The sequence below is a fragment of the Hemiscyllium ocellatum genome, chromosome 18 (genome assembly GCF_020745735.1).
Source record: "Hemiscyllium ocellatum isolate sHemOce1 chromosome 18, sHemOce1.pat.X.cur, whole genome shotgun sequence".
Classification (NCBI taxonomy): domain Eukaryota; kingdom Metazoa; phylum Chordata; class Chondrichthyes; order Orectolobiformes; family Hemiscylliidae; genus Hemiscyllium; species Hemiscyllium ocellatum.
The window spans coordinates 38,048,604-38,068,578 of NC_083418.1; the positions used below are offsets into that span (position 1 = coordinate 38,048,604).

At 38.8% G+C, this 19,975-nt stretch overlaps 1 protein-coding gene across 1 annotated transcript in view; it reads right to left on the minus strand.

Moving 5' to 3' along the window:
• Nucleotides 1–19,975, minus strand: part of accs (1-aminocyclopropane-1-carboxylate synthase homolog (Arabidopsis)(non-functional)) — a 60,320-nt gene that overhangs the window by 23,483 nt on the left and 16,862 nt on the right. Inside the window, exons 5-10 of the mRNA XM_060838478.1 lie at nucleotides 19,011–19,070; nucleotides 13,391–13,461; nucleotides 9,147–9,216; nucleotides 6,023–6,089; nucleotides 2,538–2,635; nucleotides 1,869–1,946 (exon numbers count right to left, since the gene is read on the minus strand). Coding sequence (XP_060694461.1) covers nucleotides 1,869–1,946; nucleotides 2,538–2,635; nucleotides 6,023–6,089; nucleotides 9,147–9,216; nucleotides 13,391–13,461; nucleotides 19,011–19,070 — 444 coding nt within the window. The remainder of the gene's footprint in view (nucleotides 1–1,868; nucleotides 1,947–2,537; nucleotides 2,636–6,022; nucleotides 6,090–9,146; nucleotides 9,217–13,390; nucleotides 13,462–19,010; nucleotides 19,071–19,975) is intronic.

A 19,975-nucleotide genomic window follows, 5' to 3' on the forward strand; every position in this document is an offset into this window, starting at 1 on the left:
TTGTACTGTGCTAGCAAACTGCAAATTGAATCAAGATGAATCTATTTTAGGAGTACACTTAATTAAAATTATGTTGACATTAACATAAACTCTTCCTGTTGAGAACTGAGTCGTGCTAATTAATATAAACAAAATTTAAACAATATAGACAAAGATTAAACTATCAAGTTCAGACCTTTTTTTTGTCAGTGCATCTGCATCTTGCATGTTCATTTCTGATGTGCAACATTACAGTCTTGCCTTCCTGTCTCAAATTGCACAAGATATTCTGATTAAATCAACATGAGTGTGCATTTATGCAGCAGCTTTAATGCAGTAAATTGCCTGAAGGTGCATCATTGTAGACTTCTAAAATAATTTAAGCCTTTAGGAAATATTAGGTCAAATAAATAAAACTTGGTCCTAAGGAATCTCATAAAGGAAGAGAGATGGTTAAGGAAGAGGAAAGACTTATAGAAAGAATTCCAGGCTTTAGGATGTAGACTTTTATGTAGCTTTATAGATTCATCAAACTCCAACAACTACAGTCAGTCAGTCATTCAATTTTTAAAGATTTCACTTGGACCGACATTGAAGGATGGATGTACAAAGTAATTCAAAATCCTATTCTGGAAATAGGTTAAGAGCACTGAACTATTCCTTTACAAAGTTCTGAGGTAAGTCATCTATGTGCAAAATTATGATTTCTGTATTTAATTTTTATTTTTTTCTCAACTGCCTCATTCGCTATACTTAGGGACTAGCCCTCTGGTCTAGCAATCATTCAACAGTTGTAAACCAATGGAAGTTTTCCGTTCAGAATACCAAGTGTTACTATTCCACTGAAGCCAAAACGACTGACTGGAGATTGAAAAGAAATGTTGAAAAGTTGTTAGTCAATTAGAAAACACCAGCATAATGCAGTTGAAGCAAACAGTGTGCTGAGGCAGTATTAAATATTGACTTTGTAAACTTCAAAAAAACCCACTGGAGTTGACGCTGAATAAAGAGAGGACTGAAAGGCAAGGTATTTTGCAAACAGTGACTATTCAGCTCATTGTACAGAACATGTTAACCTGAAAACATGGGAAACAGATTCTCATACTTTACGCTGACATTTTTAAAAGCAGAATCTTCTCGCTGAACAGATTAAATTAACAGTAAAGGAGAAATGGAGACTGAGTTAATGCCTGAGTATATTGGAAGGGCAATAACGACTGAAGGTGAACTACACTCAGATAGCAAGGAATGATGTGTATAAGATGGCAAAATGAGCAAAATAAAGAATCTTCTGGCATATTGCAATAAAAGGTTCTTCAGGAACTATTGCTAGGATATTTTGGTGTCCATTATAGATTCACTTTGAACACAGTGCTAAAAAAAAAGGTAAGCATCAAGATTCATTTCCAGCTTGATTGAATTAGCAAGTACAGAAGTTAAATTGAGCCTGTACATAACCTTGCCTAGCCCATATTGATTGCTGTACTGCAAAATGGATATCAAAACTCAAGGAGCTTCAAAAATAATTTGCAAACATTATATAAAAAAAAGGACTATGTACTTAACAAGAAAGACTAAACATCCTCAGCTATGTTATTCTTTACAGCGCGAGAAACTTGGGTTTGATCCCAACCTTGGGTTACTATCTACACATAACAACCCTTTGACTCAATGTGTTATTTGTTCAGTATTAGAAAAACGGCATGAATTGGTCAACTAAAGATACACGTTACATAATCTCTGCAGAATGTACAATTTCTTTTTTAAAATTGTGTACAGAATTTTGATCAATTAATCTCATTGTCTGAAACTAACATAGAAATCTAAACAACATAAAAATAAAGATAAATAAATTGTAAAGAATCAAAATTTCTGAACCATCCACACACCTGTAGCTTTGCAATCTGCATTACTTTTTCAAGCTTCCCTACTGTTAATTGAAATGGACGTGTATCTCCCTCGGTCACCTAAAACAAAAACATCAAAGTTCACTGCAAGAATTAGATTCAAATCTCCATGTTGCAAATTTCTAATGTTCTTTGAGATTGACTATGAAGGTGCAGTATTTTTGCAAGTTAACACACATAATCACACATTACAGCATCAACAAAACCCAACCAGTATAACTCACTCAACCGCCATCCATAATTCCTTGATTAAGGGGACAATTTAAAAAAACAGACCGGCCACTTCAAAGTTTCAGAAGTGCTTCAGCCAAACAGACACTTTGCCTGAACATGAAAATATCGAGGTGAAAGGGTAGTTTTGTAATACAATGAACCACTGGTAAGTAACTACACACTTGTCCTGATCATGTTCAACAATGCACTAGTGATATGGAAATAAAAATCCAACATGTTTAGAACAAAACGATATCTTACATATGTTAAATTCCGAATACATCATTGTTCAGGACATAAGTCAGAGACAACTAATGATAGAGACTACTCTTTGGGTTACTCCATTGTTTAGTCCTCATTCACTGAACTGAAGTACAGTATGATGAAGCAAAACAAACAACAGATTATGAAGCTATTGTTTTTGTGCAATCTCCTTACTTTGCTCTCCAAATCCACAAGTAATGGTTTAACTGCGCTGTAGAAAAATATATCATCCTTGATAACACCATAGTATGGAGAAGATAGTAGAATTGTATCTGCCAAAACAGAAGGAAAACCAGGCAGTATAATTAATTTAATAATTAAATGACACATGGTCGAAAGACAGAAGTTAACATTATGTCCTTGCTGAATCAACACTCTGTTTGCTAGTATAAATGTTGCAATCAACTAGTCATGAATAGGCTACTCGTGATCTACATTCCAGCACCAAGGATCAAGGTTGGGAGTAAGAGAGGATTTAGTGCCAATGATAACAAATAAGCATAAACCAAAAATTAAAATTGTATTCATTTCCTAAAATAATGAATATAGTATTATTTGCTTAAGATATTCCCCAAACTTGCAGAAATAAGATTATTTTTGGAATTGTTCTTGGGATCCAGACAATGCTAGCATGGCCTCAAAATTGACAATGCTTAGTTGCCTTACAAAATATTGCAGTGGGGCATCTCCTTAATTCATGCTCTGAAAATAAATAGCAAATTACAGGACAGCAATCAATCAACAATGATGAAACTACAGTGGAAGAGGTACGAATTAGAATACTGCAGAGCTTGGAGAGAAACCGGGAGGTGATGTTGTTCCTAAGACATTCCTTTTCTTGTCTTTCTCAGTGACAGAGGTCATGTGGCTAACAGACAGTCCCCTTAATGGGTTACTACAGTGTATCCAATATTTGGTATAACTGTAACTACAGCTCAGTGGGGAAAACTAGGATTATTGCTCAAATAGTTATGGGTTAATAGATGCTTATATTTGTTCAATGGCAATCATTCTGTGAATACTCTCTTAAGAAGCTGTAATGTCAAGGCTGGATTGTGAAACAGAAGTGTTAGCTTTGCTAAAAATGTCAACCAGTCAGTTATTGGAATATGTGTTTGTGAAATAGCTTATGCTAGAAATTGCTTAATTTTGAAATACTTTTGATAAGTATTTTAAAACCTTTGCACAAGATCAATGAAAGGTGGTTAGTTTGGAGACTACAGAATTGCTTGCAGAATGTAAAAGATAAGATGAATGCTGAAACTGCAATTGTACAGACATTGAGCTATTATCAGAAGCAAAAATCTTAGAACCTTCAGAAAACATCTATCTGTCAGAGCATAGAGAATCCATGAACTATCGATTACCTCAACTTGATCTCAATCATATTGACCAGGACAAATCTATGGCCTAATAACAGTGTTAGGATTTCACTGGGATGGAAGATAAAGAATTACAGAACATTGTTGAGAAAACAAGACGACATATAGATTATGGTCAACAGAATACAGAACAAAAGAGAAGACTGTGCCCCAGACAACTCAAAGCAGAGAGTCAGAGTTGAGTCCCCCCTTGTGCTGGGTAAACTATGACAAGGATGTAGAGATATTTTAGCATGATCTGGAAAGGTTAGATAATGGTCAAATCAATGGCAGATGTAATATAATATGGATAAACACGTGGTTATTCACTTTGGAAGCAAAAACAAGAAGGCAGATTACTACCTGAATGGCTGTAAATTAGGAGAGGGGAGTGTCCATGTACACCAGTTGGTGAAGGTAAGCATGTAGGCGCAGGCGGTGATAAAGAAAGTAAAGGGTTTGTTAGCCTTCATTGCCAGAGGTTTCGAGTACAGGAGCAGGGATGTGTCATTGCAGTTATATGGGATTTTGGCGAGACCACATCTAGAATATTATGATTAGTTTAGGTCTCCCTTTCTGAGAAAGATGCTCTTATTCTCAAGGGAGTACAGTGAAGGTTTACCAGGCTGATTCCAGGGATGCTGAAAATGTGTTGCTGGAAAAGCACAGCAGGTCAGGCAGCATCCAAGGAGCAGGAGAATCAACATTTCGGGCATGAGCCTATCTTCAGGAATCAGTAGGAATGATTCCAGGGATCGCAGGACTGACGTATGAGGAGAGATTAATTAGGTTAGGATTATTTTTGCTGGAGTCCAGACGAATCAGGGTGGGGCACTCATAGAGACTTATAAAATTCTAACAGGATGAGACAGGGTAGCTGCAGGTAGGATATTCCTGTTGGTGGATGTGTCCAGAACCAGGGGTCACTGTCTGAGGATTTGGGTTATGTCGTTTAGGACTAAGATGAGGAGACATTTCTTCACCCAAAGAGTGATGAACCTGTGGAATTTGTTACTACAGGAATGTATTGAAGAAGCGGCTAGATAAAGCACTTGGTGCAAATGGTTTCAAAGATTATGGGGAAAAGCAGGATTAGGCTACTGATATGGATGATCAGCCATGATTGCGATGAATGGTGGAGCCGGCTTGAAGGGGCGAATGGCCTCCTGCTGCTATGTTTCTATGCTATCTAATAATTGCCATTATTAGGTATTAACTTTGCATTTCTGTGGTATACTTAATAGGGTCCTTGACTTATTAAGAAATGTGAATGTGTACCTCGAGGTCAGAATTTGTCAATACCCTGAGTGAGATGGACTACAGTAATCTCTGTCTCACATTGATTATCATAGTGAGAGGTCTTTCTCTCCATGATATCTAACATTTACAGTCTACATGGTGTCAAATGACACTGAGCTTTTAAGATATTATTGGGTTTCACCCATCCAGGTCAGCAGAGAATATGCCATTACACTTTAGATTTGAGTCATGGAGATGGCAAGAATCAAGAGGTCAGGAGGCAAGCCACCCATCAGAGTAGTAACCACAGCCTTAACAATGGCCTTGATTTACCTGATCAAGCTAGATTAGATTAGATTCCCTACAGTGTGGAAACAGGTCCTCTGGCCCAACAAGTCCACACCGACCCTCCGAAGAGTAACCCATCCAGGCCCATTTTCCTCTAACTAATGCACCTATCACTATGGGCAATTGAGCATGGCCAATTCATCTGTGTGACTGTGGGTGGAAACTGGAGCACCCACGCAGACATAGGGAGTGTGGAGTTTGCACAGTCACCCGAGGCTGGAATCGAACCTGGGACCCTGGTGCTGTGAGGCAGCAGTGCTAACCACTGAACCACCATGCCGACCTAGGTTTTGGAACAATAGTAGTCTCCAGGGTTAAAGTGTTATGGAGAGCTGGAATGAAAGTGGAGCTGAGACTGAGATGAGATCAGCCATGGATCATGTAAAATAGCGGAGCAGGCTCATGGAACTGAATTTCTTGCTCCTGCTCCTAGTTCTTATGTTCTGGGAAGGAAAGTTATCCTCCCTTGGCTTTCCCATTGATTTTAGTTGTGTTAGGGCTCTTTGTTGCAAGTTTCTTCCAAGTTTCAACTCTTATCTCTCTACCTGGATCAAGGAAATGATGATGGCAACTCAGAAGGGGTAATTTGACTTTTACAGTACTCTTGCATTTTTTTTAAAATGTTACATCTAAGATACCATTTCCAGAAAACCAAAAGGAAATCCAAATATCACTTCATTAAAGAACATCCCTGATTCAACCTTCACTTACCTCCAGGGTCACAGAGCACAGCAGACAGTGAAGAAAACAGGGAACCACAACCATTAACCACTACTATCTAAAATAATGGAAAAATAATGTGTTAACATACTTGGTTAATTAGCATTCTACGAACTAGTAGAATTTTGGGAAGAGGAAAGATGGCCTTATCATTTAAAGTAATTTTCATCTTCAATTGTATAAAATATCCATCATTATATATAAAGAAATCAAATCACTGATTCACAGAAATGTGTCACTCACATTGCTAAGACACCCACTCCTACTATTTAGACAGGCATCTAGTTTTTAATCGATGATTCACATTAATGTTACTCAGAGGCATCAAAAGAAACCCATTCATTGAGATATTCAATCTTCAACGAGGGTTCAGCTAAATTTAACTGAATCATAGAATCCTTACAAGGACAGGAGGAGCCCATTGGTGAATTATGTCTGTGGTTGATCTCTGTACAGCAATTGAGATAGCCCAATTCCTGAGATACGATCCCTACATGGTACTGCACATTTTAATCTAACTCCCTTTTACAAACTATGTTTGAATTTGCTCCCACCTCATGCTCAGTCAGTGCATTCCAGATCCTAACGGCTCAGTGCACAAAATGCACAGATTTTCCTCAGCTTGCCGGTTTCTTTGGCCAAGTATCTTGAATCAGTGGCATTTTAGTTCTTGACCCTTTCACCAATTGGGAACTGTTTCTCCCTGTGTTCTCTGTCCAGATCTCTCTGATTTTGAAAACCTCGAAAATCTCCTCTCCATCTTCTCTCCTGCAAGGAGGACAACTCCAGGCTCTGTCAATCTATCCATATATCTGACATATGTTGAAGTATTCTCATAATTTTTTTCCTGCAACCTTCCCAAATCTTTCACATCCTCCAAAAGTGCAGTGCCATGAACTCAACACATAGGCCCAGAAATACTAATCAGCTCAGAATCCAAATTTCTAATCTTTATTTCTTTAAAATCATTTCAGCTACAAAGGCGGGAAAACTAAAAGAATGGAGGGACAATAACCAAAGGAGATTATTTAGTTATGGGAAAAGGTAGGCTTTTCTGCTGCCATTAATCTGACTCCAGGATGCAATGTTGCCTCTGATGCTAGATTCAAGGATGTCAGGGGCTAGCTGCAGAACCTTTTTCTGGAGAAGTCAGAGACTGTGGTTTACATTGTCACTAAAACATAGGTAGAAAGGGAAATGTGGTCCTGCAGTCAGAATTTAGGCAGCTAGGCAGAAAATTTGTAAGCAGGCCCCGAAATAAATAGTCTCTGAGTTACTCCCAGTACTATCTACAAGTGAGTAGAGAAATAGGACAGTAAGGCAGGTGATTGTGTGGCTGGAACAATGTTGGAGGGAGGGCTCTAGAATCCTGGTACACTGACAGTGGCTTCGGGAGAGACAGCACCTGTATAAGCCGGACAGACAATGATTGAGCTCCTTGCAGAGCATTTTGCTGGTGCTGAGGTTTTGTTCTGAGAGGTGGGAAAGAGCAATGTGAAATTAATTCACAGAGGTGTGATGGCAAACAGGACAGAATATCAGTGAGGAATGTCAAGATTACATGGCATGTATGTGAAAGCACAGAATACAGTTAACAAAATTGGAGAGTTATAGGCACAGATTGTCTTGTGGGATTATGATGTTGCTGCAATGACAAAGGTCTGGCTTAAGGAAGGGCAGGACTGCTTAGATGCTCCTGCTTATAAAGTTGTTCAGAAAAGAGAAAAAAGGAAAAACATGGAGGAAGGATGGTGATGTTGGTTAAGGAGAACATTGTAGTGCAGGAGAAATAAGACTATCCAGAGGGTTCAAGGACAAAACCAACTTAGCTGCAGTTAAGGAAGAAAAAGGCACAATCACATTGTTCACTGTACCCTATAGATCATCAACTAGTGGGAATGATGAAGGGGAACAAATCTGCAAGAAAATTGCAGAGAGTTCTAATGGAGGACTTTAAATGAATATAGATTAAGATAATCATAGTGTTAAGGATGGAAAGGAACAGGCACTCTTATATTGTATTCAAAATAATTTCTTATCGCAGTCTGTGTCCAGTACAACAGAAAATGGAGGTGCTGCTCGACATGGCTCTTGGGAATAAAATGGTCGAAGTAGAAAAAATGCCAATAGGAGAACATTTAGGGGCAGTGATATTTGTTTTAAAGATTAGGATGTTGGTGGAGAGTGACAGTTGTCAACCCAAATAATCAACTAGTGGTTGATTAGCCAACTCCAATGGGACAAGAATGGACCTGAGCCATTCAGATTCAGACTTATAGATGGGGATCTCTTCCTTCCTAGTTAAACAAATATTTTCCTTGCATTGTACTTGTCTGTGAAGTTTGTTGCAATGTTCTTCTCACAAAGGTACTGCATAAATGTAAGCTGCTATTATTGAAATGGTTTCCCAAAAGCCAGCTATAATAGACACATCTATAGTCAGGCTCAATACTTAGCATATTGGGGTTAAAAAGTCAAGTAGAAGCTGAAGTTCAGTACTTCCATTGTTGCATGGCATTTGAAAGGCATATATTCTGTTATCCGGGGATGGCGGCAATTCAGCCATTCATTTCATGTTGAAAGTCAGGATGAGCTCCATAATTTGTAAACATTGATAACCACTTTTTACCTAGTTAGGATTCAAACCTGTGAGTTGCCCAATGACTGTCCAACTTAAAAAGAAGGCATGTGAGGTCTCTTTATGTTTAACAAAAAATGAGACGTGCTGAGTTATAAAAATTCCAAACCCATTTTCCTCTCTGAGAAAACCCAAAGATTCATGGATACTGTAAATCATAAATAAAAGCAGAAATTGCTGGAAAAGCTCAGCAGGTCTTGCTGCATCTGTGAAGAGAAAGCAGAGTTAATAACACTTCCTCAGAACTGATGGTAAACAGGAAAATGTGGGTTTACATGCAGGAGATATGGTGGAGGAAGGGGGAGCGGAGTAATTAATAGTTGGGGAGATGAAGCAGAATGAAGAGACAGCAATAGTAGGAAGACACAATGTTGTGAACAAGGACAAAGATTTTGAATTCACATAATTAGGAATAATGAGTATGCAAAACCTGAACAGTTAAATATTCACAGCTATTCTTTACTTATAAATACTCACGTTCTCAGGCTTGAGGAGCACTGGTGCCTTACAGTACTTTGTCAAAAACTTTCCCACTTGCACACGAAGACTGAGGTAGAGAAGAACAAATATTTTCAATTCTTCTGTTGGATATTTTTCTCTCAATACACAAATTCACAGATCGAAAGTGAATCAAAACAAAAATAGAAAGACATTTCTGAGAGAGAAAACATAAGCATCGCAGTATTATAAAGTACTAATTTAAGATTAGATGGTAGATGGTGCAAGTTTGGAAGGAACTGTTCATGAAGCTTTAGCAAGTTTCTGCAAAGCAGTTGTGAATGCAGTACACTGTAACCATCATGATCTAAAAGTGGAGGAATGAATGTTTCTCTCCAACAGGTAGGCTGCTTTATCTTGGATGGTGTTGAGTTTCCTGAGCCTTGTGGCAATTCCACTCATTCAGGAAAGTGGAGTATTCCACCATTCTTCGGACATGTATCTGGATGTGGAGGTGAGGATCAGGTGAGTTATTCTCCACTTTTCCTTTTTCAATTTTTCAACATCTCCAAAATGCAGCATTGTCTATCATTCTATTTTATTACTGGGAGGACTTAAAAGTTGGAGATCATCCAACAATGACGGCAAAAAATTTGAAATTTTTTTTATTCATTCACAGGATGAGGGCATCACTGGCTAGGACAGCATCTATTGTCCAACCCTAAGTGCCCAGAGGGCAGTGGAGAATCAACCACATTGCCGTGGATCTGAAGTCACTTGTAGGCCAGACCAGGTAAAGATGGCAGTTTCCTTCCCTAAAGGACATTTGTGAACCAGATTTTTTTTTCTGACAATCGACAATGGGTTCATGGTCATCAAGAGATTTGTAATTCTAGATTTCCACTGAATTTGAATATCTGCCATAGTGGGGGTCAAATCCAGGTCTCCAAAACATGACCACATCTCTGAATCAACAATCCAGCAGCTGTCACCTCCTCATTTTATAAATAATCTGCCTTTCCAGTGCACCTTTAATACCGAAAAATACTTTAGGGCATTTTACAAAGATGCAACAATCATGAATGCATGCCAAAAGAAATAGTCCAAGGGGGACTAAAAGCTTGGTTTTGCAGAAGAACTTTTAAAGGAGCAGTGAAGAGGTGGAGAGGCAGACTACAGAGGGGAAATTAGGAATGGCCTTAAGTGGCTCAATCTCTTGTACTGGACCTAGGAAACAGCAGAAGCAGGGACATGGAAAAACTCAATGCTGAGTTTCCAAAGTATGTATGATCATGAAGAAGTATTAAAAGTGTTTGCAATTAATTGTAGCCACTTTCTACAAATCTGCACAGATTAATCAAACTTTAAAGCTCTGAATTGGTAAGAGACCTGAGTTTTGATTCAAAAACATATTACATCGCAATTAAAAAATAACGCCATATCTTCTATTCAGCATCAGACACTAAACACAACAGATTTCTGTGACCCAACATATTTGGTTTTTGTTTTGCTGAGATTTCCAATGGGTCAGCACATAATCTTTCAAGCACATGAATTGATGGACAAAGATAGGAAATGCCCCTTTTCACAACAGTAGTCAGTTCTGATATAAAGTGATATTTCCGTTCTCATGCAATCTCATTTTATAAGAAAATCGCATAATAGCCACGCCATTTAAATGAATGGGGCCAGAATATAGTCAATACAGGTAAGGGAAGTTTGCATTCTATAAATAATGGTCTAAATTCTTCAATCGCGTTAAAGCCAATTTGAGTTAAAGAAACGTGTTATTGCAGAACTGACTATAACTGGCATTTTCAGATCACAGCTGTTCCAGCAAGTGACTTCGATTTGATTTGTTTTATGACTATTCACTGTACCTTGGTACACATAAAGGTGTTGTCTTACGCGATTTACGGGCACATCATATTATACAAGTGCTTCAGGGTAACAGAACAGAGTGCAGGATACAATGTTACAGCTGCCGAGAAGGTGCAGTCAGTGATCAACATTAACACAAAAGTCTGATAACAGCAAGAAAGAAGCTGTTCTTGAATCTGTTTACAAACCTAGGTCTTGGAGTCTGGTGGTGAGTTTGTTTTGGAATTATTGTGTTGAAGACGGAGCTGCAGTCAATAAATAGGAGCCTGATGTAGGTTTCCTTGATGCCCAGTTTTAGGGATGAGTTCCAGGGAGATAGTATCTGCCGTAGACCTATTGCGCTGGTAGGTGAATTGCAAAGAAATTTGGCAATCCGAAAAGCTGGAGTTGATATGAGCCATGACCAACCTCTCAAAGCACTTCATGACAATGGATGTCAAAGCCACTGAGACACATTGCATGATTTTTCTTGGGCATTGGGATAGTGGTGGTCTTCTTGAAGTAGGTGGGAACTTCAGATCTTAGTAAGGAGAAATTAAAGATGTGTGTGAATAATCCTGTCAGCTGGTCCACGCAGAATCTGAGCACATGTTTGGGGACTGCATCTGGATTGGTTGCTTTCCATGGGTGTGCCCTTAAGGCAGCCAATCTAATGCCTGCAGAAGTGACTGAGGGCACAGGTGCATCCAAAGCTGTTGAGACGAGTGACATCGATTCACTGTCCTTCCGTTCAAGCAAGTGTAGGATGCAATGAACTCATCGGGTAAGGAAGTACTGTTGCCCACGATTCTATTCAACTCTGCCTTGTAGCCAGTTATGTCATGTAAACCTTGCCACAAATAACAGGTCTCTACGTAGTTAGTCTGGGACTCGAGCTTAGTTTGATATCGTCTCTTGGCATCCCTAATGAGTGATATAGTGACAGAAGAAGTCGGTGGATAGATGGATTGGGCAGGTTGGTAACTGGGTCACATTGAGAGGGTGGTTATAATGGATAAGTCAAATTGCAGTGGTCTGCTTGGGTCAGAGGAATAGCTGGATCAGATCTCGTTGCATTAGAAGATGGTCAGGTCAGCCATCCAGGCTGAGTCAAACCAGATATTAACTAGTGTAAAGTATTCAGGATGAGTTACAAGTAGCTAGGGCAAATCTTTGACACTGAAATCAGCCCACAGCAGATGTGACTTCATCACAGAATCCCTACATTGTGGAAGCTGCCATTCAGCTCATCAAATCCACATCGACCCTCTGATGAGCATTCCACCCAGACCCAACCCATAACCCTGCATTCCCACAGCCAATCCACCTAACCTGCACATCCCTAGACCCTATGTACAATTAGTATTGCCTACAACTTAATCCGCACATCCTTGGACAGTACAAGGAAATCTGAGTACCCAGAGGAAACCTGCACAGACAGAGGCAGAAGGTGCAAACCCCATGCAGACAGTTGCCAGAGTCTGGAATTGAACCCGGGTCCCTGGCACTGTGAGGCAGCAGTGCTAACCACTGAGCCACCATGCTGCCCACACCACCCCCCAAGCAATTCCCCAGACAATTTCTACACAGTTATCAGGACCTCTGTGACATCCCAATGTTCATCTCCTAATTTGCATCCAATTTTTCATTATCCCAATAGTGGAAGTTTTGGGCTAACAATATAAGACTGATTCCTACAGAAAAGGAGCCCACATATTGAAGTCTATGGATAGTGTTGAACAGCTTCAAATCAGTGCACTGCCATAACTGTCCTTCAAGTGGCACAACTTGATCTTTTAGAATCTAAATAGTTTTGAATGGAAGCATAATACTGCAGATGCTAGAAATCTGAAATAAAACAGAGTGCTGGAAAAACTCAGCAAATCTGGCAGCACCTGCAGAAAGAAAAGTTTGGTTAATACTTTGAGTTTAAGAAAGCATTTGTTTCTCTGAAAACAACTTCAGGGTTTGTTTCTAAGATTTTTTTTATAACTTTAGCCCACAGCTAAAATTGCATTGCAGATAACAAACAATCATCGTTTATTTTTTGTAAATGTGGCAGCCAAAGTGCACATAGCTATGACCCATAAACAAAAATAAATTGCCTTTTCTTCTTTGACAGTGTTTGTTGAGAAATTCTGTGTCCTTTAAATTATGGCACAATCTTCTATACATGCAGCAAAGCGACCTTTGTTTAATGTCTAATCTGAAGCATGGCATTTCAAACAAGCATATTTTGTCATTATTTGTCATAATTTCACTAATCCTAATGCCATGAACACATCCTTCACTTGGGCTCAAACCTACATCCTTTTGACTCAGACATGACTGCATAATTATTGAGCCAAGGTTGATATGAAAACTATGAGAAGGAAGTGGTCCAAAAATCAACAAACAGCATAGTAAAATTACTCAATACTTACAACTCATGCCCTTTCCAGTCTGGATACTGCAAGAGTGGAGGGTCTATCTGATAAATGTCAGTTCGCATCAACTGCAAACAAGAGATCAATCAGCATTTTTATTGAGCATTTAGGATAAGAAACAATCCTTTGATAATTATCACTCTACGTTGAAAATGGTGCGAACCTTGTCCTATGTTTATGTACTTAGAAAGTTTAAATTACAAAGCATAAAAAAATTCTGAACTAAAACACCAGAAGAGTAATGATAAAAATATATTTTCAAGAAAACAAACATGGCAACATGATAGCTCAGTGGTTAGCACAGCTTTCTTACATCAGCAGGGACCCAGGTTCAATTCCAGCCTTGGGCAACTGTATGTGGAATTTGCACATTTTCCTCATGTCTATGTGGGTTTTCTGGGTGGTTTGGTTTTCTCCCACAATCCAAAGATATTCAGGTCAGGTGGATTGGCCATGCTAAATTGCCCATATAGTGTCCAGGGTTATACAGCGAATATAGGTGGATCCCTTATGAGATGTGCAGGGTAACAGTTATTGGGCAAGGGGGTGGGTCTGGGTGGGATGCTCTTCATAGGGTCAGTGTGAACTCGATTGGACGGATGGCCTGCTTTTACACTTATAGGGATTCTAGGAATATTCAATAGGTTTACTAAATAACACTTGTGTTTCAATTGGTCCTTCATTGTAAGGAACATTCCAAATTGCTTACAGATAAACATCAGAAAATTGTCTGTTGAGCAAGGAAGGGGTAATGAATTTTCCCTAACGAAGGGCTCCTGCCTTAATCGTCGACTCTCCTGTTCCTCGGATTCTGCCTGACCTGCTGTGCATTTCCAGCACCACACTCTCGATTCTGATATCCAGCATCTGCAGGCCTCACTTTCTCCTAATGAATATGTAGCCAACTGGATGGGGATTTGAGAAGGTTCTTCAAAGGCAGAAAGGGATTTGGGAGAGATTGAAAGGTTAAGGGAGGAAATTTCAAACAAATGGTCAGACGATTGAAGGTTCTGTTGCCAGTGATGAGTGAACCAGGCATTTTTAGATCAAATTGATGAGCTTTGATTCATTGGAAATATTGTCTATTTCCTGCCCTATTAGTTTAACAAACAGATTTATCATTCTTCAATCTCTGGCAGCAAAAGCAGAGTTAATCTAAAACAGTTATTATGTATTTTGTTTGACTTAACAAAAGAACTCTGAAAACTTGAGGATAGTATGACCAGCAGAGAGAACAGTTATACAAGGCTTATTAAAGACTTATACAAGTTAGATGTTCTAAACAATTTAATTCTATTACATCTTGAATCAGTAAAGCATATTTAACATTGTAAACCAACCCAAAGCACTGCATAGGAACGTGATCAAACAAACTTCAGACAAAACAACAAATAAAAACTGTTGTAAAGTAAGAGAGCACAGTAAAGAGGCAGATTGGATTAGGAAAGGAATTCCAGAGATTGGGGCCCAGACAGCTGAAGTACAACTACCAATGCAGAAGTGGAAAAAAAATCAATATCCGTCAAACAGGATTGTGGCAAATGTCCACTCTGTATAATACATTGAACTTACCTCAGTTGTTGTATTGCGTCCAGTTCTAGGCATTACACTTCGGGAAAAATGTGAAAGCATTAGACAATGTGCAGAAAAGATTCACAAGGTTGGTTGTAGGGATAAGGACCTTAGTTATACAGATAAACTGAAGAGGGTTGTAGAATGGTCTGCATCTTAGGATTTTGAAACAAATAGCTGCTTATATAGTGATAGTGTTGGTTTTATCTACTGAAATTCTTTAGATTCTGGAAGGGTTCAAGTGGATTGGAAAATAGCTAACTTGGTATTTTAATTCAAGAAAAGAAGGAGACAGAAAGCAAAACATTACACGTCAGTTAGCCTAATATCTGTCACAGGGGAATTGCTAGAATTCATTGTTAAGATGGTTCTAGCAGGTTACTTTGAAAATCAAAATGTGCTTGATTTTTTGAAAGGAAAATTGCGCTGTAAATGGGAAGTTTTTTTGGATGAAACAGCAAGCAAGTATAAAAGGTAAAGAAATAAATTATCAAGAGAAAATAGTGTCCGCAAAGGGATATTGATAGGTCACGAGAGAAGTCCAATAATTAGCAGATGGAGTGAGCTGTAGGAAAATGTGAACTGAAAAGCAGAATGCTGTTAAAACAGAGAGACATTGCAGGACTCAGAGAAACCTGGTACTTGAATCATAAAATGTTAGTTTACCAGTACGTGAAAGGCAATTGGAGTGCTGATAATTATTGTGAGGATAATCGAAGTTAAGAATACAGAGATTTAACTGCAGATGTATATAGAATTGGTGAGACCACATCTTAAGCATAGCATAATATTTTCTCTCCATATTTGTAATTGCATTAGAAACAGTTCAAAGGATGTTCACTCAAATTATTCCTGGGATGAAAGGCTCATCTTATGACATAAGATTTACCCATTAGAGTTTAGAAGAATGAGAGGTAATCTTATTAAAACTTACAAGATAGTGAAGGGACTTGACAGGGTGGAAAATGGTAGGATGCTTTCTTCTATGATGGTGTTCCAGGTGAGCGGGGGAAAGAGTAGAACTAGGAGACTTGATTTAAGAATAAGACTTCTCCCTTTTAAGGTGAAAATAAGTGATGTTTTTCTCTCAGCAGGTCAAGAGTCTATTCTCTTTTCAAGCAAACGGTGGTGGCAGAACCAGTGTGTGTAATCAAGACTGAATTAGATGGTTTCTTTCATGGACAAGGGAATCACTGATTACATGGTGGCAAGAGACAGGAAAGTGGAACTAAGATCAAAGTCAAGATGTTAGTCATTGGGGAAAAGGCACCATGGACTGAACAGCCTACTCCAGCTCCTTCATCCAACATTCCAGTATTCACCTTGGAGGAGAGGTTTCAGAGGAGATTTGATAGAAATCTTCAAAATTATGAGAGACTTTGATAGAAACAAACTGTCCCAATATCTGGAGGGAACAGAACAAGGCAATATTGATTTAAGATGATCAGCAGAAGAAGAATGGCAACATGTGGAAAAACATCTTTTATAGCGAGTGGTTTGTATCTGGAATGCACTGCTTGACAGCATGACACAAGTAAACTGAGTTGTGGATTTCGAAAGAGAACAGCTTCATTATCTTAATGGGGAATATGCTCAGGGCCATGGGGTCAAGGACGAGGAGTGAATTGCTCTTATAGAAAGCTGACCTAGACCGTAAGATATAGCAGCAGACGTAGGCCATGCAGCTCATAGAGATCTGCTCTTCCATTCGGTGACATCAGGGTTGCCTTAAATCCCCAATGCCACATTCCTGCCTTTTCCGTGTAACCCTTTATTGCCTTACTGATTAAAAATTCACCCAGCCTCTATAGTTCTTTGTGGTCAAGAAATCCACAGATTCACAAACCTCTGGGGGAAGAAATTCTTCCTCAATGTCCTAACTTGACAAACTCCTGCTCAAAGATTATGCCCACTAGTCCTAGACTCTCCACAAAGTGAAACAATCTCTCTGCATTGCCCTATCAAGTTTCTTAAGAATCTTGAGCGTTTCGATCAGGTTGACTCTCATTCATCTAAAATCCACGAAATAATAATTGAGTACAAGCCCAAATTACTGAACTTTTCCTCATTAGCCTAGTGAACCTTCTCTGGACTGCCTCCAATACAGTAAATCTTCCCTTAGACAAGGGGACCAAAACAGTTCACAGAATTCAAGGTCTGGTCACCTAACTAGTGCCTTGTATAGTTTTAGCAAGACTTCCCTGTTTTTATACTCAATTCCCTTTGAAATACAGACTAACATTTTATTTGCTTTCCTTATTACCTGCTGAACTTATTTGCTAACTTCTTGTAAACTATGCACATGGATTCCCAAATTCCTTTGTGCTGTAGCTTTCTGGAATCTTCTCCATTTAAACAATATTCTGCACCTCAATTTTTCTTTTAAAAGTACATCACCTCACATTTTCCCAGGGTATCCCAAATGGCAAAGTTTAACTTTTAAACTCATTTAACCTATGTCCGTCTGCAGACACATGTCATCCTTCTCACCTATATTTGCATCATCTGCAAACTTGGCTATAATACATTCACTTGTCTCATCCAAGTCATTCATATAATTGTGACCCCAGCAGTGATCACTGTGGCACTCCAGTAGTTACAGTTGCCATTCTGAAAATGTCCCCCTTGACCTAACCCTGTCTTTTATTAGTTAGCCAATCCTCCAACCATACTAATATAATCCTTCATAGGCTCATACCTTATTAAGTAGCCTAATGTGTGATGCCTCATCAAAAACTTTCTGAAAATCCAAATATTTTACGTTCACCGTTTCCCTTTATCTATGCTGCTTGTTACTTTATCAAAGAATTCTATAATTTAGCTTACATGATTTCCCCTTTGTGAAGTAATGCTGAGTCTGGTTATATTATGTACTATTTAATGCTCTGCTATTGCATCCTTTGCATTATACTCCAACATTTTCCCAACGTCATCTTTTAAGCTAAATTCCCCATGACCTGTTTTGTCTTGTCTCCCTTGCTTTTTGAATAAGTGTTAAATGGGCAGTTTTCCAACTTCCTGGGACTCTTCCAGAATCTAAGAAAGCTTGGAAGATTATAACCAGTGCATTTACTAACAGATCCAGGGATTTATTGATCTTTAGCCCTGTTAGTTTCCTAGTACTTTTCCTCTTGTGATAGCTTTTTTTTCATTTATTCATGGGATGAGGGCATCACTGTCTGAGCCAGCATTTATTGCCCATCCTAGAGGACTTTTAAGAGCCAACCGTATTGCTGACAGTCTGAGGCCACATATAGTATGCTAAGAGCATAGTGAACCAGATGGGTTTTCCCATTAATCGACAATGGTTTCACTGTCATCAATAGAATCTTAATTCCCGATATTTTACATTAACTCAAATTCCACCATCTGCCATAGTGGGATTCAAACCTGTGACCCAAGAAAATTATCTGGGTCTCTGAATTAACAGTCCAACAATATCATCTCTGGGCAATCGCCTCACCCTCCTATTGTGTTTATTTTCTCTGCCTTTTTCGCCCCTCGATTACTTAGTTTTTTTTTTGGAGTGCTATTTGTGTCTTGTAGCGTGAAGACAGCTACACTTCATGTTGGTTTGTGGCTCCCCATTATTATTTGCCCAGCCTCATTTTCAAAGGACTTGGAGTTAAAATCTCAAGTTCAGTACGAACCTTCTTCAGAATGGAACTGTGTTTCTTTTTCCACAGATGGTGCCAGACCAGCTGAGTTTCTCTAGCAATTTGTTTTCATCTCAGAATTACAGCATTCACAACAGTTTGCTTTAAATTGAAGTGTGTAGAAACCACTGGCTTCACAACCATCAATTTTTTTCACAAGCTCTGAGCAGTCTCCTAACCAATGGGCTGCAAGTAAAACTAACTTGGAAACAGTCACAGTGAGTGTTACACTCGAAACATGAAGCACTCCAGTTAGCTATGCGGCATTTGGAATCTGTGGTGAAATGCCTTAGCAAATGAGATAAAAGACACTGGATAGAAAATTGGCAAAGGAATTCAGACTGCGGAGTTCTTAAAATGTTTTACAGTTTAAGTAAAAATGCACATACCCTTTCAGAAAGCAGGTCAAAGCACAGCTTGTTCTCACTTGTTGCCAGATTAATAATGCCCTACAAGATGGGATGCAAACAAAAAGACAATAATAATCCACAAACTGAATAAAAAAGCTGCATTCAGATTCACTTTAGAAACTCACCCATAGATTATTAATTCATACAGTGTGGGTGCTAGGTCACTCCATTCCAGTTCCAGATCAAACTGGATTTAAGTCACATATAGTTAAAAAAAATGTAGAAATTTCATTACCTGTAATTTGGATCATTAATATTTACCAAACTTATAAACACACAAAACAGTATTTAAAACAGTGACTGGTGTTACAAAAAGAATTTTCCGACATTCTGAAACCCAGGGCTGATACTTCTTTAAAGGAAAATATATCAGACAAAAGATTTTGTCTGACCTAATGGATACACTATGGCTGGGAGACCTTCTCTGATTAATAAAAGTAAATTACTGCGGATGCTGGAATCTGAAACCGAAAGAGAAAATGCTGGAAAATCTCAGCAGGTCTGGCAGCATCTGTAAGGAGAGAAAAGAGCTGACGTTTCGGGTCTAACTGAACCACCATCAAAGCTTTTAAAGAACAACAGAGGATTACTAAGAAGGAAATACGCAGAGGTAAAATGAGGTACGAGGGAAAATGGCCAAAAATATAAAGGAGGATAGTAAAAGCTTTTTTAGGTATGTGAAAGGCAAAAAATTGGTTAAAACTAAAATTGGGCCCTTGAACACAGAAACAGGGGAATATATTACAGGGAACAAAGAAATGGCAGAAGAATTGAATTGGTACTTCAGATCTGTGTTCACTGGGGAAGACACAAACAATCTCCCTGAGGTAACAGTGGCTGAAGGACCTGAACTGAAGGGAATTTATATTTACCAAGATTTGGTGTTGGAGAGACTGTTAGGTCTGAAGGTTGATAAGTCTCCGGGGCCTGATGGTCTACATCCC